The sequence below is a fragment of the Girardinichthys multiradiatus genome, chromosome 5 (genome assembly GCF_021462225.1).
Source record: "Girardinichthys multiradiatus isolate DD_20200921_A chromosome 5, DD_fGirMul_XY1, whole genome shotgun sequence".
Lineage (NCBI taxonomy): Eukaryota > Metazoa > Chordata > Actinopteri > Cyprinodontiformes > Goodeidae > Girardinichthys > Girardinichthys multiradiatus.
This window is the reverse complement of record NC_061798.1, coordinates 5,616,728-5,638,617: the sequence shown is the minus strand read 5'-3', so window position 1 is coordinate 5,638,617 and position 21,890 is coordinate 5,616,728. Positions and strand designations below refer to the sequence as shown.

At 41.0% G+C, this 21,890-nt stretch overlaps 1 protein-coding gene across 1 annotated transcript; it reads right to left on the bottom strand.

The window, feature by feature from the left end:
* Window positions 1-2: 2 nt before the first annotated feature.
* ltv1 (LTV1 ribosome biogenesis factor) lies at window positions 3-19,811 on the bottom strand. The gene is made up of 11 exons (XM_047365885.1): window positions 19,608-19,811; window positions 18,977-19,108; window positions 17,577-17,780; window positions 15,136-15,223; window positions 14,733-14,865; window positions 13,461-13,686; window positions 9,619-9,746; window positions 9,407-9,537; window positions 7,447-7,499; window positions 5,662-5,862; window positions 3-325 (listed from the first exon to the last, which is right to left on the bottom strand). Exons 1-11 carry the CDS (start codon window positions 19,608-19,610, stop codon window positions 215-217), a joined length of 1,410 nt encoding a protein of 469 aa, XP_047221841.1. The 5' UTR covers window positions 19,611-19,811; the 3' UTR covers window positions 3-214.
* Window positions 19,812-21,890: the final 2,079 nt, after the last annotated feature.

Genomic DNA, 21,890 nt, shown 5'->3' with positions numbered 1-21,890 from the left:
GGTGGTTGTTCAGTTGAATGGAGTTTAATTAATGTTCCAACAGAAATCCTGTTTTTGACACAGATAAAACACTTAATCCTCCTGAGGTATCTGGTTTAGTCAGTCAACCAGTCACTTGTTTTTTGGTTTTCCTGGAATCATCCAGATTCTCCATGGGCCAAAGCAGTCATTTTATTTAAAGGTGTTAAGTTTCAAGGCTTTCTGCAGTCCGCAACTAAAGCTTCAGGCCCTGAATGTTTGTCCTTAAGTTCAACATTTGCTTCTCCTGTCGTGCTTTCTCCTCCTTGAATGCCTCCTTGTTAGCTTTCTTCTCCACTCTTCTTTCCTAAAGAAAACAAAGAGGAATGAGACATAAGCAGTGAAGCCTTGGCCCTTTACTACAAAGCAAGTTCAACATATCTGGATTTCTATTAAATCTGGCCTAACTAACCACAACATTGAGGACTGAGCCCAAGTGGTACTACAAAGTTGGTTATCTTCTCAGCCTGTAAACTGAGGGTTTGTGACTGGATTCATGTGTTGGTGTAAAACAGATTGAGATGGCATAAGAGGACCAATCCCAATGAAAAGGCAGGAAGAAATCTAGACACACAAAAAGCTGATGAATGTGCAAATAAATACGCTTACCAGTATCATAGCCGTATTACATCCATCTACCATTTAGTCACTAGAAATGTTGCAATAAGCACTTTAGGGGTCACCTGACTGTACCAGCTTTAATGTTTGTGCAGTAATTCCACCCATTTTAAACCCTCTTCACAATAAATGATCTACAAAGATTCTATAATCAATGCAGGGATTGAGTACAGCCATTGCCAGTATCTTGAGGGATTGCTCATTTATTTTCCGCTGTTTTCCAGCCAAAGCGCTTCTTCTTTGGTGACATCTGTCATTTCCGGTGTTCTGACAATCTGTGCTACGGTAGGTCTTATTTAAAAGGGCCTCTGACACGCTTTTTCCACAAATGCAGAAATTGAAAGAAAACATCTATATTGAAGGAATGGTGCTGTAATTGACATATTAGGATTAAAGACGTAATAAAAGACAATTGTGACACAAAATATGCATATTCCATGGAAAAAAGTCCAAAGTCGCCCCGGAAATGATATCAAAGGGGAAGTCTCCGGTCATTCATTGTGTTAAAAACAGCGTTAATATGGTGAAACTGTGCATTGCTGATGGTGGCAGCAATACTACAACAGCAGCTGTTAGTTTGCACTAAGTGAAGAGGATCAGAGCTGGAAAACTAAAGATTCTAATATAAAGTTAAAAAAATGACACCAGGTAGTGTCTTCAAGTCTTGAATCATCCCTTGTGTCTGCTGCTACTTATAAAATAAGGCTCAGGGGTTCTGATGTGAGAGGGGTGCGGCAGGAGAAGCAGAGTGGAAAGACGCTGTCTGGATGGTGAAGCTCCAAAGTTTGCCTGAAGAAGTTACAATTTTGAGCTTTATGAAAAAGTTCTGCAGATTCAGCAGGCTCGTCCTCCTGTTTGGTACGATGCAGGCAGTCTGATTACAGGCAGCTGCTCTCTGCCTGCTCCCTCCTCCTGCAGACGCTGGTTCGCTAAAGGACCGTCAATAAATGTCTGAACCAAACACGTTGTTTCATGGTGGTTATGTTTTGTGTGTTTTGGGGCAAATGTTTGTGCCTCTGAACAGCTGATTTTATGTGTGATCAGGATGTTATTACATACAGCGCTCTGCCTGCGTGTAATTCAGAAAGCTGATTTCTTCCTTTTTCTTTTCTGTCAGCCTTCAGGCTGGTTTATGACCCGTAAATGGTAAAATGACATGTATGACCTGCTTCGGCCAATGTGGTCCTTAATATTATTGTAGTTGCTCTTGAGTTTAATTAAATTTTTCATGCACTGTCTCAATGAAAACCTTCTCATTTCTCCTCCTCCCACGACCAATCAGTGAAAAGCAGTCTGGTCACGTCACATGTAGTCCCTACTCAGCCCAGGTCGTACCTGCTCAGGAGCAGAGACCAAAAAAGTAGGTACCAGTACAGAAAAAACTGTAATGGAAACGGTAGCAAAACGAGCCGAGTGGAATCGAGTAGGGCCAAATTGAGCAAGTGGAAAAGGGGCATAGGTGCCGTATATATATTGTAATCCTGGATTTACACCGGCCCAGTCCGGTCTGCTGAGAAGGCTTGAGGAGCTCCAAGAACCATATGCAGATTGTGCAATAAAAGCCAGTGATAAATGCAGTAGCAAGTCCAAAACAAGTCATTCTGTGGAAGTTAAACCAGTTAAATTGATTCATTCTTTCTTTTATGCATCCAGATATTTTCATATGTTTTGTTGGGTGAGTTCACTGAGTGGAGAGAAGCTATATTTGTTGCTTTATTTGGTGCATTTAAGGTTTAATTGCTCAGTTTATAATACCTTAGATAACCCAGTAACTGATCAAATTGATCTAATGTTAACTGCTAATATTTACATGTGTATATATAAATATGAGTCAATTTATTAATATAGCGAGATTTAGTCCCTCAGTGAATTATTTTGAAAATCCAGACGTCCTGGTTCTGTTTCCTGGTGGTGCGGTATGATTCATCCATATCGACTCTGGCCGTGCTCCAGTATCCAGCAAAAATAGACGGCCGTCTGCACGCCGCAGCACTTATGCTCTGCCATCTGATAAAAACTGATTTTCTTCTTCTGACTCTGCTGGGTCTCTTTGTGATAGTGTCTGAAATATATCTAAATGAAAAATCTGCTGTCTGTGTTGCCGCCGTTATAGCCCGGTGACATCCCTGTGACGTCATAAAAGAGCGCAACTAAATTGCAGAGTAGTCTGGAAAGGCCTTTTTAGTGAAGTTTATGACCATACAGTACAGACCAAAAGTTTGGACACACCTTCTCATTCAAAGAGTTTTCTTTATTTTCATGACTATGAATATTGTAGCTTCACACTGAAGGCATCAAAACTATGAATTAACACATGTGGAATTATATACTGAACAAACAAGTATGAAACAACTGAAAATATGTCTTATATTCTAGGTTCTTCAAAGTAGCCACCTTTTGCTTTGATTACTGCTCCGCACTCTTGGCATTCTGTTGATGAGCTTCAAGAGGTAGTCACCTGAAATGGTTTTCCAACAGTCTTGAAGGAGTTCCCAGAGATGCTTAGCACTTGTTGGCCCTTTTGCCTTCACTCTGCGGTCCAGCTCACCCCAAACCATCTCGATTGGGTTCAGGTCCGGTGACTGTGGAGGCCAGGTCATCTGGCGCAGCACCCCATCACTTTCCTTCTTGGTCAAATAGTCCTTACACAGCCTGGAGGTGTGTCGGGGGTCATTGTCCTGTTGAAAAATAAATGATGGTCCAACTAAACGCAAACCAGAGATGTGTCTGCTGCTAGAACTCTGTGTGGCATTGACGTGTTCTCTAATCTGAGCTGCTGTTAACCTGCAATTTCTGAGGCTGGTGACTCGGATGAACTTATCGTCTGCAGCAGAGGTGACTCTTGGTCTTCCTTTCCTGGGGCGGTCCTCATGTGAGCCAGTTTCTTTGTAGAGCTTGATGGTTTTTGCGACTGCACTTGGGGACACTTTCAAAGTTTTCCCAATTGTTCGGACTGACTGACCTTTATTTCTTAAAGTAATGATGGCCACTCGTTTTTCTTTACTTAGCTGCTTTTTTCTTGCCATAATACAAATTCTAACAGTCTATTCAGTAGGACTATCAGCTGTGTACTGTATCCACCTCCTGCACAACACAACTGATGGTCAAAACCCCATTTATAAGGCTTGAAATCCCACTTGTTAAACCTGACAGGGCACACCTGTGAAGTGAAAACCATTTCAGGTGACTACCTCTTGAAGCTCATCAACAGAATGCCAAGAGTGTGCGGAGCAGTAATCAAAGCAAAAGGTGGCTACTTTGAAGAACCTAGAATATAAGACATATTTTCAGTTGTTTCACACTTTTTTGTTCAGTATATAATTCCACATGTGTTAATTCATAGTTTTGATGCCTTCAGTGTGAAGCTACAATATTCATAGTCATGAAAATAAAGAAAACTCTTTGAATGAGAAGGTGTGTCCAAACCTTTGGTCTGTACTGTATATCTCAAAACTGTTCATTGCAGTAGCTTGAATTTACTTTTTGAAAATATAATTTATTTTATGTCTTATTTTCCTTAAGTTTTTGTATTCTGGTCTTAAGTCTACATGAAACACTGGCTAATTTGTGCTTATAATTATACTACCTTTCTATATCTTTGAGTACTGATTATTCTGTAATCAATACACTTTATCATTTCAGGTGCAGTGTGACCTTTGTGGTCGGTGGGCACATTTTGACTGAGCCAGATATAATAAAGACTGTCACACAACCTATTTATGCAGGGATAACCTGTATTTGTAGATGTCCATTTAATTTATTTTGCCCTGTGATGGACTGGCGACCTGTCCAGGGTGTACCCTGCCTCTCGCCCATAGACTGCTGGAGATAGGCACCAGCTCCCCTGTGACCCACTATGGAATAAGCGGTAGAAAATGACTGACTGACATGACCATTTAATTTATTTGCAATAAAAGCTTGTCTGATACTGTTTCATTCTTTTTTTCTTCTTCGGGTTTGATATTCTGATGAAGGAATTTCTTGCATCAGCTTTATATATGAAACAGGTAGGATATTCTGGTTTCAGAAAAGTTTTTGTCATTTAGATAAATTGTTCCAATGCTACGTATAATTGCTAAACTGCCACTTCAATCCCGTCATTGACAATTGTTTTCCGATGATCAACACTAACTGTGATGGTTTTTGGCATGTAAACATGACGGAAGCAGTTTTTGAAGGGTAGCACCAACAGGCAGATAAAACCATCTTGAGCTAAGGTAGAAACATCTGATGAGGTAGCAGCGATCATCAGAACACTGGTATCGTATATTTTCTTTTGGATTTAGGTAGCTAAAGCAAAAACCAAATACTGTGGATTTTTAATAAGTTCGATATTACATTTTTATATTTAGGTTTTAAAAACAGAAAAGCTAAAAAAAACAACACGGTTATTTTCTTTTTGCCATTTTGTTTTGAAACAGGAAAACCAAAGAACGAACCATACACGGGTTAAAGATGGAAATGATTTAGTCCAGCAGACATATTGTAATTGTGTCGGCCCACTTTCTGCCATCCAGATACATAAACCATATGTGGAGTTATGATTTTAAACAATGAGTAGATCTTGTCAGAGGTAGGCATTTTTAAAAGTAACAATGTTACTTTTTAATCTTCAGCTTCTAATGTTAGGGTAATCAGTCTCTGCTTCGTGTAGATAGGAGGATTATTCTGAGATCTCAAAGACTTTCTGCTGAAAGTAATAAGCAACGATATAACCCAGTGAGTAGGAGAAAAAATCTTGCTCAGTTTTCCTTTTCTCCGAGCATCCATTGACAGGATGTGCTCACACGGGCTGGATCTCTAATCTGAATATGTTACCATGGTGACAGATCTAGGTGAGACGTGAACCAGCTTTGTGATGCTGAAAATCGTGAAGTTACATCAACAATCAATGTTGATCCCAGGAAGAACAGAGGCTCAGAAAAAACAACTAAATATTTCAAACTCAAATAACAGATAAAGCGACACCAGCAGCTGAAGAGAGCAGCTGATAGCATCAGCAGAAGCTCTTAGAAGCTTCCTCACCTTCCGTTCTTCTTTGATGACATGCTTCCTCGCTTTCCTCTCCTCTTTGCTCTCCTCTTTGCTCCGGGCCTGTGTTGACATCCGCGGCAGGTCAGAGTCATTGATTCTCGTCATGCGTTCTGCTTGCTTGGCTGTAAGGCCCCTGGAGGGCAGGACGTCTAGAGGGATGCCCGTCTTATTTGACACACGGATCGGCTTTGGCTGCAGACAAAGAATGGTATGGAAGAGTCAGAATGCACTTATCAGTTGGTGTCGGTTTAGTCAAATCCTGATATTTAACTCTGCTAATTTAAAAACAAATTCCTAATTTAGGTCAATTGTGTTTATTTCTCAACAATCAGTTTGAGGACAGCAAACTAGTAGAGTTGTGTGAACACCACAATAATCAGGAAGTGTAGAAATCAATGCACCACTACAGTAATAAAGTACACAGCCTGATACATTTGGTATTCTATCAATTTTCCATTCTTACATTTGTTCTGTTGGTCTTAATCACAGAAGGGTTTTAACATGGATGGATTTCACCGAGTTTTGGGAACATTTGAAAAATGTATATTCACCCACAGTGGAAGTCATCACTTTTAGCTCAGACTTTTGTATCTTTGAACTCTAAATAGAAATGTGGTTTTCTGTAGCTCCTGAACTACCTCAACCAGCTGGTGTTGAACTGTTTATTAGGATATCTACAAATGGCTTTCCTCTACTTTTATTGTTCAAAGAGCATCACTGTAAAACAAAATGAACCATGAGTTCTGCTCTCTACCAGAAAATCCTGAAGAAAGACAAAATGCCTGACCATTGAGACTGAAGCTCAAGCACACGGGTTCTGCAGCAGGAATCTGACCCAAACATACCAACTAGTCCACCTCTGAATGGCTAAAAAAAAAAACTGAAGGTACTGGCATTATCTGGAATGATATGCTGTGGTATGACCTCCAAGAGGACATCAGATGGCAGATGTTGCTGCCAAAGGTGGAACGATCAGTTGTTCGGCTTAGAGGGCCGTTACCTTTTATAACAGGGTCAGGTTGGGTTGAATATTTTTTCCTTTGAATTTATCATTAGGAAAACTGTTGCCTTGCAGCTAGGTTTAAATCCCAGCCTGGGGTCTTTTTCTCCAGGTACCGTCCTCCCTCAGTCTGAAAAGATGTTTTTTAGGTTAATTGGTCTCAGGTATCAGTGTGTGGGTGCATGGTTGCTGGTACCCTTTGTGTCTCTGTTGTCCTGTGATGGGCTGGTGACCTGTTCAGGGTGTACCCCACATCTCGCCCAAAGACTCCAGAGATAGGCACCAGCCTACACTCTAAATATCTTTATCGTAGTATGATTTGTTTTAAGCATGTTTAGTTGATATATCTATGATCTAGCAGCCTGAAACCAACAAGCATCTTAGACTGCATGTCTGAAAATAATTTCAAATTTATAATAACTTTTTATGTTCTTTGCAGTAATGGTAGTTTTATAGAACTAATGCTCTATAAGTTTTATCCTCCAAGATATTACATGTTTTTGGTTGTCATGACATAGTAAACTAGTCTGGGCTTGAGCAGGCAGATAGTTCCTTGACCCAAGAGATTAGGTGGTGGAAGTTGCACCTTAGAAAACATCTCTCACTCCAAACTGAACTCAAAAGTTGGCATCTGTGTGATTTTTTTGTTCTACGTATCAAAACAAACCATATGTCCTGGCGTATCTAAAGCCAACGTAACAAAAGGCACGGCACATAAAGGAAAGTTAACCCCTTATTCCTGCTTTATGGGTGCAAATGGTTAGATTTTTTTATACCTTTGGTGGTTCTTTAATGACTTTAGGTCTGTTATACAAGTTGGAGTATGTACCTGAAAAACAAGAAAAGAATATTTAGTTAACATTTAGATGAAAGCAACACTTCTATATAATAAAATATCTAATCTCTGTGATTGAGCTTTCTCCCTTGAAGGTGTTTTCTCTAGTTAGAGGAGAAAGGGCTTCTCTAGTTAGGGGGGAGACATAAAGAATAAGAGTCAAATGTAATTAGTTATGTTACTAAGGAATCGGAAATAGGCTGAATAAATAAAAGTGCCAACACAACAAACAATCTTATCAATTTAAGTCCTCTATATCGTGGATTTTACCAACTTCACAGCTTCATAAAAGTGATATACTTACAGGGCTGTTGTAAACAAGTAACATATGGTTAAAAACGCTCCATTGAGATCGGATGCAACATTTGTGTGTCTATCTGTTGTTACCTTTCTTTTAAAAAGATGCATGACATTTTGAGTTGTGGGCAAAATAAACAACTTAGAATAGAAGTTTCACTTTTTAATTTGGGTTTCCACCTGCCTCAGAAGAACATTCATTTTATCACATCCAGATCCATTGCAACATGTCAGATATTGTAGATAAAATAATGCAGGATTGCTGTAGAAGTTTGATCAAATAAGGCCGTTCCTGACTACATTTAATGTTCCATTGTCCAGGATTTGGTGACATCTAGTGGTAAATGTCAGGTTCAAATGAATTAACAAACCCAGCCATCTTTCTCTAAAAGTTGTCAAGAGTTCATTTCAGTGCGTTACTACACCCCCCACTCCACATATCCTATGACCTGTTCCCTTAAAAGCAAAACAACATGAAGTCTGTGAAATCCCTGGAAACTTTGTAACAGCTGGAAATATGTAACTAGTTATAGTTAAGCTACAAGGTTTAGTAGCTGTGACAGAATCATTGTTTATAGTTTTACTGCTGAAAATCCTGCCTTTGAAGTTTCCGTCACACTCTGAGCACCTGAGGAACAGCTCTGTAGGAACTGGTGCAGTGGAAGGACTTCTCGCTCAGTGTTTGCCGACAGACACTGAGCAACATTTTGTCCCTTCTCTACAAAATAGCTCAAACACAGTCAGATTAGATGGACAGCATAGTGTCAGGAGGTTAATGTTCAAGCTTTGCCACTGTTTCTCAGTTAGATTTAGAACTGGACTTTGACTGGGCCATTCTAATATGATGCTTTGATAGAAACCATTCCGTTGTAGCTCAGTCTGTATGTTTAGGGTCGTTGTCCTGCCGGAAGGTGAACCTCAGACTCCAGCCACTAACCTGCTTCCTTCCAGGGTTTCACTGTATTTAGCTCAATCCATCTTCCAATCAACTCTTGACAAGCCTCCCTGTGCCTGCTCAAGCATCCCCAAAGCATGATGCTGCCACCACCGTATTTCATTGTGAGGTAAAGTGTTAAGTTAGGTGTTATTGTTCTGCCACAAAGCATTATGCATGTAGGCTGATAAGCTTTATTTTGGTCTCTCCTGAGCTGCTGTGTTCCTCTCTCTTCATGATGTTGGTTTGTTCACTAATGTTCTCTAACAAACCTCTTGGGCTTCACAGTACATCTAGATTTCTACTGGGATTAAACTACATACAAGTGGACTCCATTTGCCAATTAGATGACTAAGAAAGAAACTTGGTTCGATTCTTTTAGGTTTACCAGAGTTCAGAGGGTTGAATACAACTCACACATCTTTATTTTCTATTTGTAAAAGATTTTGAAAACCATATAACACTTTGATTCATAATTATGTGCCACTTTGTCTTGATGTATCACATTAAACTACAATAAATGCACTGAAATGTTTAGTTGTAATGTGACATAATTTGGAATTGTTCACAGGGTATGAATACTTTTGCAAGGCACTGTATGTGAATAAAAACCTATAAGTGTCTCTTATAGTAGCTAAAAGACTTTACATTAAGTTAGACAAAGACTTACTGATGATGGTTTCACAGTCCCATTTCTCTTGAGAAGCATCTATAACAACTGTCTCCATCTCTTCCTCCTCATCTTCCTCCTCCTTCACAACAGGAAGTTCTTTAGGACCTAAATCTTCAGGCCTCAGAGAGCTGATCAGAAAACACGATTAAATATTACAAAAATGTTTGGTGAATAGAAATCAATAATACAGGGTCAGAAAAGAATCTCACTCCTTCTCTTTTTGTTTGAAGAAATCTTTGATGACTTCTTCCAGGCGGGCGCTGTCAGGTTCAATGAAGCCCTCCAGCTCAGCGTTGTCCAGAGCACCGATCTCATCATCATCAAACTGTTCATAAAACTGAAAAACACCACATCGTCACAAACATGACTCATTAGCAGATATATCTAGTTACTATGGAAATTCAACAAATGTTATACATATTTGAATCAATAAGAAAAGCTCCAATCGGTGGAACACTCAGCGGAAAGCAGGCGTCTTATCTTCATGTTGGTGCCACTGACTGTACTGTGAAAACTTCTAAGGAAAAAACATGTTAAGGCTACTCAGGGTAGAAATGCTGACGGAACCATTAGCTCAGAGCTTTTAGGCCAGAAGTCCCAATTAGTGACACAGGTTAGTTGTAAATCAAGAAAGCGGAAAATAGTCTAATGACATTTAAATATCAGCTAATCTACAAGCAACAATTTATAAATGAAAGCAGTGTTTCCCCTGTCGATATATTAGAGGGCCACTCGCCCCTTCAACGACCCCCCCACCCTTCCTAGGCGGCCATGTTAATAATTACTCGTCTCCCGCTTCATCCGGAACCGGGTCGCGGGGGCAGCAGACTCAGTAGGAAGCTCATTTCAGCCGCTTGTATCCGGGATCTCGTTCTTTCGGTTATGACTCAAACTTCATGGCCATAGGTGAGGGAAGGAACGTAGACCGACCAGTAAATCGAGAGCGTCGCTTTTCTGCTCAGCTCTCTCTTAACCACAACGGACCGGCACAGTGCCCCCATTACTGCAGCAGCCGCACCGATCCATCTATGGATCACCCGCTCCATTCTCCCCTCGCTCTTAAGTTGATCTTCATCCCAGCCACAAACCACCCCAGCGCATGCTGTAGGTCTTGGCTAGAGGGGCCCAGCAGGACCAAAAGAAGAGACGAAATCCACTGGTCCCCAAACCAGAACCCCTCCGGCCCCTGGCTGCGCCTAGAAATCCTGTCCATAAAATTCATGAACAGGACCGGTGACAAAGGGCAGCCCTGCTGGAGTCGAACATCCAATGGGAACAGGTCCGATTTAGTGCCGGCAATGTGGACCAAACTCCTGCTCCGCTCGTACAGAGACCGGATGGCCCCTAATAAAAGAGCCCCTGACTCCATACTTCTAGGGCGCCCCCCACAGGGCACCACGAGGAACACAGTCGAATGCCTTCTCCAGGTCCACAAAACACATGTGGACCGGTTGGGCAAACTCCCATGAACCCTCGAGCACCCTGTAGAGGGTATAGAGCTGGTCCAGTGTTCCACGGCCGGGACAAAAACCACACTGCTCCTCCTGAAGCCGAGGTTCGACTATCGGCCAGACTCTCCTCTCCAATACCCTGGCGTAGGCCTTACCAGGGAGGCTGAGGAGTGTGATCCCCCTGTAGTTGGAACACACCCTCCAAGTCAGCCACACCACCACACTGGTCTGCCAGTCCAGAGGCACTGTCCCCGACCGCCACGCAATGTTGAAGAGGCGTGTCAACCATGACAGCCCCACAACATCCAGAGATTTGAGGTACTCAGGTCGGATCTCATCCACCCCCGAAGCCTTGTCACCACGGAGCTTTTTAACCACCTTGGTGACTTCAGCCTGGGTGATGAAAGAGTCCAACCCCGAGTCCCCAGCCTCTGTTTCCACCATGGAATGCGTAATAGCAGGATTGAGGAGATCCTCAAAGTACTCCTTTCACCGCCCGATAATGCCCCCAGTTGCGGTCAGCAGTCCCCCACCCCCACTATAAAAAGTGCACTGCTTTCCCCTCCTGAGGCGCCGGACGGTTTGCCAGAATGGCTTCTAGGCCTACCGGTAGTCCTTCTCCATGACCTCACCAAACTCCTCCCAGGCACGAGTTTTTCCTCTGCCACAGCCCGGGCCGTGACACGCTAGGCCTCACGGTACCCGTCAGCCGCCTCTGGAGTCCCACAAGCCAACGACAGCAGATAGGACCTCTCCTTCAGCTTGCCAGCGTGCCTTACTGCTAGGAAACAGGTCTCTACTGTCCTTTTATGAACTTGTAATTTCTGTTATTTTCACAACACTGTCATTTTGTGCTCTCTGACAGAGTCTGCAATGGCAGGCGCAGGTGAACACACACTCTGTCAGTAGATACAGAAAACATGTCGCAACCACTTGCAAAACAAGCTGAGATATAGCAGCATTTTTAAAAGCCCCCAGAGTGGTAAAGTTAGCAGCACACACACTCCTGCGAGTAGCAGCCAGAACTCTCTAAATCTGTATCCAACTCTAGAAAATAGCCTAAGTGCTTCAAGCCCCGCCCTTTACAAGCAGCACACACCAGATGAGAGGTTTTGACCTGGCAGCTGTCAAAAGGGAAATACTCTCCCCTGGCAGTACAAACAGCTGTACAACATATAGTAAGTATGTGAATACATATATAACAGATAAACAGAGATTTTGACAGAAACATAGATATAAATACATAGATAAATAAAGAATGAAGAAAAGATCATTAATAGCAATAATAATGTTTTTTATGCCAATGTTCTGTTGAATATGTTAAAATTGATGAAAGCAATCAAATGTTATATAGCTGTTATCAAAAGACACATAAAAATCATGCCTTTAAGTGTTCGGGTCGGCTCTTGCACTGTAATTAGATGCTAATTTCAAGAAATAATTCATCCTGATGCAGTTTGACGGTCCTACAACAGTTACACTCACTGGCAGCTTAAGTAAGTATGCCTGTTCAATTGGATGCTGGGAAAACTGCAGCCAATCACAGCAATTCAGTACATGTAGGCATTCAGAAGTGGATCACAACTTGCTGAAATCAAAGCAAGCATCAGAATCTGAATTTGAGTTTAAATGAAGCATGGTTATTGGTGCCAGAAAGGGTGGTATTTAAGAAACTGATGATCTGCTGGGATTTCCACACACAACTATCTCTCAGGTTTACAGTGAATGGTCAGATAAGAAAAAAATCTCCAGGGAGCAGCAGTTATGTGGACGAAAACGCCTTGCTGATGTCAGAGGTGAATGAGCAGACTGGTTTAAGGCAAACGGTACCTCTAATAACTATCTGTAACCTCCAAGGTATGCAGAATACCATCTCTGAACGTAGAACATGTTGAAGAAAACGGACTACAGCAGCAGAAGACCACACAGGGCGCCTCAACTTTAAAGCTAACAACAGGAAACTGAGGCTACAGTTCACACCAAAACTGAACAATAATGCAGTTTAGAAAAATGTTGCCTGGTCTGATAAGTTCTGATTTCAGCTGCAACATTGAGATGGTAGGGCCAGAATTTGGCATCAACAACATGAAATCATGGATCCATCCTGCTTCGTATCAACAGTTTAAGTTGGTGTTGGTTGTATAATGATGTGGGGGATATCCTCATGGTACCATCCAAGCAGCTATTCCTTTATGAACAGTGTGCTCATCTTCTGATGACTACTTCCAGCAGGATAAGGCGCTGTCGCAAAGCTCAAATGATCTCAAACTGTTTTACTGAATGAGTTTATTGTACTCCACAGTCACTAGATCCTAATCCAACTCTTTACATTTGGGATGTGGTGGAACCATCATCAAATCACTGCAGAAGGTTTTTGACATCTTGGTGAATCAATGCAATAAAGAATAAAGCAGCAACCTGGTATTAGCAAGCTGTACCTTATAATGTGGGCAGTGAGGGTATTTTCATAGGCTACTCTGTGGTTTGGTTCAGATTATTAACAGGAAGCCCTAACATTCTGTAACTAAGACAAAACTAATAAGTATGACCAGGTGAACTCAGTGTGTTTGCAGGTTAAGGTTAAGAAAGTCAAATCGGACCTTTTCAAAGCGGTCATCCAGCAGGGTGAGCTGCTCGTTCCTCCTCATAACAGAAGAAGTCAGCGAGTACTCTGTGAAGCGACTCTTTGTCTCCTCGTTCATAAACAGAAACTCTCCATCATGGCCGTCCCCCTCCATGTGCTCGTCACCTGAAAATCCTCCCTCAGACTCAAAGTCGCCCTCCTCGTCTGTGTCCTCCCACTCATCTTCATCATCGTAGCATCCTCTGTTGGAAACACACAAACAGGAAATTATTAGAAAATACAATATATTTGTAATGGAAAACTTATTATACATCACAAACATGTAAAATAAACCTACAACAATCAGAGCAATGACTTGTCCAGTGTTCCCACACATCCAAAAGTCTTCCAAACTCAAATGTCTACTTTAAGGAAACTTTATAACATTCTAGACATTCAAGTATAACATAATAACCTCTTACTAACCAGGTCCTTTTCATCATAAAACTAAATTATGCTCAAATTGGTTTCTGATTTTTGGGGATGTCATGGGACCATGTTACTGTGTTTTGGCATCAAGACTAAAATAAATTAGCTTCATTTCGATGATTACTGGTACCTTCATTTCATTGGAGAATAAAATCCCACCCTAAAAGTAGCAGTACCAGTGCTTTGGCATTTTAACCAGACCTACTTTAAGAACCACAGATCACCACCTGAATTTGAAGTTGTTTAGAATCCATAGGTGTTATAAAATAGCCTATTTTACCTTTGAAAAACTGCATTCATTGAAGTCAGAAAACAAAACACTGATGGGTAAATTAGCTTAATCAAGTTGTGACTTAAAGCTCATAATTAGATATAAATCAGAGTAAAATCCACTGAGTTTGCCAAAGATTAATACATTTCTTTTCATTCAGAAATAGGAGGGAAAAAAGTCTGGAATGCCAAACATTCTGACAAAATTTGTTCCACACAGGTACAGCAATAAATTAGAATATGTGTTCCCATGAGGCTCAATTGTCAGATTAAAGTGTGGTTTTAAACAACAAAAAGCAAATTCCATATTTCTTCAGACTTTTCAGGACTGCATAAGAACCCTGCTTCTCTCTTTTTTGTGCAATGATTACATTGCTTGGATTTTGAAATCAAAAAGCATAGAGATCATAACTTCAAATATGATCTTCACTAGAATAATACTGTTGTATTCCAACTTAAAGGAGAACCATCAGATGTCTTTATTGTGCATTTTCTCACCAATCCAGACCAAGCATGGGAGCTGCTCTGGCTTTTATATTTCAAGTCTTACTCTGCATCCAGAGCTCCATCTGCACGGTTGGCTTTGAGCATGAAGTCATCCTCCAGCATGTTGTCGGGGTTGTTGTAGTCAAAGTCTTCATCTAAAGCAGCTACAATATCAGGATCCATGTCCAGTCGGGGGCCTAAAATGAAACACCATACAGTGAAGAACAAAACAAGAATGGATTGGGCCCATTATAGGTATGTAACAAAACAATGCATCTAAAATAATATAAATGCTACAAAACAAACACACACATTTATTTTTTTCCACAGGAAGAAAAAAATGTTTAACATTGTTTAATAGCAGCTTGTGCAGTCTCCACTTTATAAGGTAGAGTTGCTGATTTCTAAAATAATTTAAACTCTGATACTTGTTTATCAAATAAATGTCCAACTTTTGAGTGAATTACCTGAAACAGGAGCAGCTTTGTTCAGAAGTCCTACATCTTCTTCAAACTCCGAGGCAAACACTGAAGATGGCAGGTGGATTGTAGCTTCCTGGTCATTGAACCAATCAAAGATCAGAGAAGGATTTGTGATCTTTTTTATTTATTGCTTCTTCACAAGTACTGATGGACTTTCATACACTTTAAATCTCTACCCTTGCTAGGCAACCACTCTAAATAAGTAGCATTTTCAACACAGGATTTTTCCTAATCGTATATTTTCCTAGAGTGATTGTTTACTACTTTAACCTGTGAGTTTGTAGAATAAAACATACAACATTTATTTTAAGATCAGTTATTTTTTACTTGTATAAAACTGTACATGCCAACACGTCTGGATTTCAACAGACAGCAGAACTGCTGAATGGTATAGGACAGAGTTTCTGAGCTTTCAATCTCTGTTATAAACATTCAGGATTTGGGAAGGTTGGCATCCTTTAAGAATCTTAGCTCAGGTCAGAATCTACAGTTGTGCTCAGATTAATAGAAGTGTGTTTAAAAATGTGAGTAAAACTAAATCCTTAGAGCAGTCTGGGGTCGTTGCCTTGTTGAAACACCCATTTCAATGGCTTTCTTCTTCAGCATAAGGCAATGATGATGCATTTAATTCAATTTTATTTATATAGCGCCAATTCACAACACGTCGTCTCCTGGCACTTCAAAAAAGGTTTGGATTGGTGCGGGGTTGTTGGGGAGGTTAGAATAAACTACTGAGTGTTAGAGTTTGGACATTTTAGAATGGGCTATGTGTAGGGGCACTAAGTAAAATAATAAACTGATAAAGGTTTGTCCATGTAGAGCTCACTGGTGGCCATTGTTATACTAAAAACCACAATGATTGGGATACCTCTCTCTGTCAGACTGATTATAATCACTGGAAAAGAGAAGAGGTCATACAGGTAGCAGAAATGGAGGGTGTGTTTGTACCTGAACCATAACTGAGTCGGTTTAGGCTAAACCTGACTCCCCCTTACTCCATCCAACAGGGAGGAAGGCAGAGGTAAAAATAATTGGTGAGTGTTGTTTCCTGTTGTATTGTGTGAAAGGTGGGTAACTTTAAAATGGGCTAAGTCAATTATATCAAATCATACAGATTTCAAGTCAGGTTCATACATTCAAATTCATCCTAATGAACAGTGCAGTCAGATTCAGTTATTTATTGAAATTGGTTAAAAAGTTTTTCTATCTAGGGAAACCCAGCAGATTGCATCCAGTCAGTGACTTGTAGCATTCACTCCTCCTGGATGAGCATGTAGAGACAGTGGACAGTCACTGGCATTGACTTTGTAGCAATCCCTCATACTGAGCATGCATGTAGCGACAGTGGAGAGGAAAAACTCCCTTTTAACAGGAAGAAACCTCCAGCAGAACCAGGCTCAGTGTGAGCGGCCATCTGCCACGACCGACTGGGGGTTTGAGAGAACAGAGCAGAGAAGGAAAAAGAACACAGAAGCACTGATCCAGGAGTACTTTCTATGGGAAGGAAAAGTAAACATTACAGGCATGTGTTTTTTTAACAGTGGGACTTTGTGGGGGCCTTTTGCCGATAGATTAGCTTCACACACGTCTTCTAATTGTCCCGGTCCTCACAGCTAACTTCCGACCTTCTTTGATCACCCTGGAGCTGATCATTGGCTTTGCCATTCTGGTGGTTCTTCCATCCATTCTAATGGGGGTCTTTCGTTTTCTTCATGTCTGTCTGGTTTTACTTTCCATTTTAAATAAGTCTGTCATTTTCAGCACTTCTTTAAACGTTTTTCCCTCTGCAATCAACGTCCTAATCAAAGTACGCTGTTCTTCTGAACAATGCCTGGAACGACCAATTTTTGTCTGGTTTTCAGAGAAAAGCATTTACCACCTGTGCTGGAGTCATCTTCAAATAAGAGCAACCTGACTGACACCTGTTTCTTCACAAAATGAATGTAATAGAACTCCAAACTGCTATTATTATCAACACAACTGCATAATCTCTAGGAACACACAGAGACTGCTGTTAACAGTTATGACGATAATCATGCTAATCGCTCACATAAGATACTGAACATTTTGCCTTTGTTATAAAATAGTAAATTCTCATTTTCCAGCGACTGCTCTCTCTCACCATGTGACATCACCTCAGGGAATAGAATATTTTGAATGCCATTGTTGTATCTTCTTATATCCGAGTTCTTTAAGTGAAAGCTGCTAAAACCAGTATCTGCAGGTCACAGCTTTAGAAAAGCTGAATGTTGGAAATCAGTTGGAAAGTTTCGGATAAGTGTATCCTAAGACAAAATACGGTATTTTCTGGACTATAAGTCGCACTTTTTTTCATTGTTTGGCTGGCCCTGTGACTTATAGTTGGGTGCAACTATAATATGGTAACTTCAGGTGTAAGAAAAAATAAAATAAACACACAAACTCACAGGAATGTCCTTGCTCACAGTTTCCACCTTGTTTTCCTCCTCTTCATCCCTGAAATCAGAGGATCCACTGTCAAAGTATGAAGGTCCGGCGGCTACCAGCTCTGTGGGGCCTGATGCCTCCTTGAGGTGCTGCAGGTAGTCGTAATCATCATCGAAGAAAACACCAAATTGTCTCTGCTCTTCACGCATCTTCTCTGCATCCACCTGGAAAAAGGTATCACTTCAGCACTGACACTTCCAGGACCAGATGTGAAGTGCTAGCTGATAAGTTTGACATACTAAAGCAGTATTGTGGTTCACCTTACATTTAAGTCAGTTTTTTGTTGCCTTCGCATAAGGAGTCCAAATAATAAGTGTATGGTGATAAATATTTTCATACAGTCAGTACAAGTTGTTGGCAATTCTGCTGCAAAGGTTGTCTTTGTGTTATGTGTAATAAACTTTCCATGCAGACAGACAGTAAAACATGTGACAATATGTCTAAATAGTAATATTATTTAACATTTATTCAACCTGAAGTGGCTGGAAAATAAATCAATTAAGGGTGTAATGAGATCAGCCACTAGATTTTGCAATACTTAAATGGGATGATATTCCACTGCTGTCATTATGGGATTTCCTCTGGTGAAGGGAGGTATTAATGTGAGGCCTGGATGTGAAGGTATCTGCTTTAAGACCTAAACTAAGACTCTTAGTTTAGGGTAAGAAGAAGGTATCTGGTTAGCTTCACTGTTATGTTGACAGACCTGACTAATAACCACGCCTCATTGGACTAGCCGAAAACTCTCGGTTTATAAACAATGAAGAAGCATTCACCACTTTTAAGTTGTTTGTCTGGCAGCATTTGGGGTTCTCAACAAAAGTAGAAAAAAAATAAAGTAAGCAACAGCAGACTGAAAGACACAATTTGAATCTTTAGCGAGGATTGTGAGGAGAGTCTGACCTGCAAACTGATAGATGATTGATACTAATGTCACTATACATGGACTGGTCCCACTTGGACTTAATTATTCTTCTATAATTCTAGATTATTTAACACATAGTTCATGCATTGTGAAACCTTTAAATCAATTTGTAAAAATAAAAGTGGGATTCTTAGTTTTCTTGTATGGTGGTTGCAACTTTACACCTCTAAAATAGATTGTTGTCTTGCAATTGGAAGGTTGTAGGTTTGGTTACAAGTTCCCCACCACATGTCAGTGTGGCCTTGGGCAAGGTACCTGACCCCAAGTTGCCTACCATTGTGCACGTCAGTGAAGGATAGTGTATTTGTTGTGAGTGTGATTGGGTGAATGTGACTCTAGTGTAAATGCAATTAGAAAAGAGCCGAGTTTAGTTCATTTTCATTCTGAAGACTCCATGTAAGAACCATCACCAGAGAAAAGCCTGTGAATGTATACATTTGCAGCAGGCAGGAGGACATGCTGTGGAGCTTTCTCATCTGCAGCCAGAGGGTCCCTCTGACTTCTGTGGACGAGGTGAAAGGTCACAGCTTTCTTCTTCTCAATAAATGATTTCTTCTTTCGATGAGGCTGGATAAGAAAACACAAAAACAAGAAGAAATCTATCAATATTCCCTAGGATCCAGGAATCCAACTTTGTACATTTCAGCTTTTAAAATGTGAGGCTTACTAAAATATTAATATGCGAGCTAAAAAGAAAAAAAAAAAAAACATTTTGCAGAAAAAAAAAATACAACAAAATCTAGAGACGCCATTCATAATCGTTATAGCATAATGACAACAAGACTTAAAAACTATGTCCATGATGCTACATTAGCCTATCGAATATTTTAAGGGAAGTCAAAGACAAACAATAATACAATAAACCGAAAGAGCAAAGAAACAATAAAAATTAATGAAAAACAACAGATCTCTGTACTTTTACCAAAGGTAACAACGGTTTGGAAAGTTAAATACAAAAAGTTCCTACATTAAATATTAAGTAAATGATTATTTACCATTTACAACTACAATGAGAATACTTGCTGTTGGCTAAAGCTATTAGCTTAGTCTGGAAATGTCCTCTTACCATTTTTTCCCAGAATCTCTGAAGACCTTCTCCCTCTGGTAAATGTTAACAATGCCAGCAGCTCCTGCAACAGCTGTAAAACATCTGCGAAACAATGTAACCTTCAGAATTCAGAAGCTACGGCAAGCGTTTATCTGCGCTAAGACCTTCGAAGCTCGTGTTAACATTAGATCAGGTAGACGGAGGAAATGGGAGGAATACTACGGTGATACTCGGCGCTGATTGGTGGAAAGTGTTTCAATAAGGCGGGGCCTATCACTATAGCTTATCCACTCAGCCGTCCCCATCTTCACCATGCTGGTGCCTGTTCTTCCTCTGATGCTGGCATACAACAAATGTGAGCGTTATCGCCATCAGCTGGTCTGATGTAAACACTGCAAAATCGCTGAAATCATGATTTCCCCTTTTTCATGATTTTGACATAATGAGCTTTCTTTCTTTCTTTCTTTCTTTCTTTCTTTCTTTCTTTCTTTCTATTACTTGTCCTAAAATTTTGGGTTTCAGATATTTAAACAAAATCTGTCCATTTTATAATTCTGTTTGCACTGTAGAGGTTGTTAAGGCTACACACTGAATAAAATTTATCATTTTAATATTTAGCAATATATTATGTGTAGGAGCATAATCTTAACGTTAATCAGCGAGGACATCTTTTTGAACTGCATTTATAAACTGCTCAAAAAAATAAAGGGAACACTTAAACAACCCAATATAACTCCAAGTAAATCAAACTTCTGTGAAATCAAACTGTCCACTTATGAAGCAACACTGACTGAATCAATTGCACATGCTGCTGTACAAATGTAATAGACAACAGGGAGAAATCTTTGGCGATTAGCAAGACACACTCAATAAAGGAGTGTTTCTGCAGGTGGGGACCACAGACCACTTCTCAGTACCTATGCTTTCTGACTGATGTTTTGGTCACGTTTGAATGTTGGTGATGCTTTCACACTCATGGTAGCATGAGACGGACTCTACAACCCACACAAGTGGCTCAGGTAGTGCAGCTCATCCAGGATGGCACATCAATGTGAGCTGTGGCAAGAAGGTTTGCTGTGTCTGTCAGCGTAGTGTCCAGAGCTTGGAGGCGCTACCAGGAGACAGGCCAGTACACCAGGAGACGTGGGGAGGACGTAGGAGGGCAACAACCCAGCAGCAGGACCGCTACCTCCACCTTTGTGCAAGGAGGAACAGGAGGAGCACTGCCAGAGCCCTGCAAAATGACCTCCAGCAGGGCACAAATGTGCATGTGTCTGCACAAACGGTTATAAACCGACTTCATGAGGATGGTATGAGGACCCGACGTCCAGAAATGGGGGTTGTGCTCACAGCCCAACACCGTGCAGGACACTTGGCATTTGCCAGAGAACACCAGGATTGGCAAATTCACCACTGGCGCCCTGTGCTCTTCACAGATGAAAGCAGGTTCACACTGAGCACATGTGACAGACGTGACAGAGTCTGGAGACACCATGGGGAGTGATCTACTGCCTGCAACATCCTTCAGCATGACCAGTTTGGCAGTGGGTCAGTAATGGTGTGGGGTGGCATTTCTTTGGAGGGCCGCATGGTCCTCCATGTGCTCGCCAGAGGTAACCTGACTGCCATTAGGTACCGCGAGATGAGATCCTCAGACCCCTTGTGAGACCATATGCTGGTGCAGTTGGCCCTGGGTTCCTCCTAATGCAGGACAATGCTAGACCTCATGTGGCTGGAGTGTGTCAGTAGTTCCTGCAAGATGAAGACATTGAAGCTATGGACTGGCCCGCCCGTTCCCCAGACCTGAATCTGATTGAGCACATCTGGGACATCATGTCTCGCTCCATCCACCAACGTCACGTTGCACCACAGACTGTCCAGGAGTTGGTGGATGCTTTAGTCCAGGTCTGGGAGGAGATCCCTCAGGAGACCATCCACCGTCTCATCAGGAACATGCCCAGACGTTGTAGGGAGGTCATACAGACACGTGGAGGCCACACACAATACTGAGCCTCATTTTGACTTGTTTTAAGGACATTACATCAGAGTTGGATCAGCCTGTAGTGTTTTTACACTTTAATTATGTGTGTGACTCCAAATCCAGGCCTCCATTGGTTAATAAATTTGATTTCCATTGATGATTTTTGTGTGATTTTGTTGTCAGCACATTCAACTTTGTACAGAACAAAGTATTCAATTAGAATATTTCATTCATTCAGATCTAGGATGTTTTATTTGAGTGTTCCATTTTTTTTGAGTAGTGTATATTACTTTGTCACCTGGAATTACAACTGTAAGCCT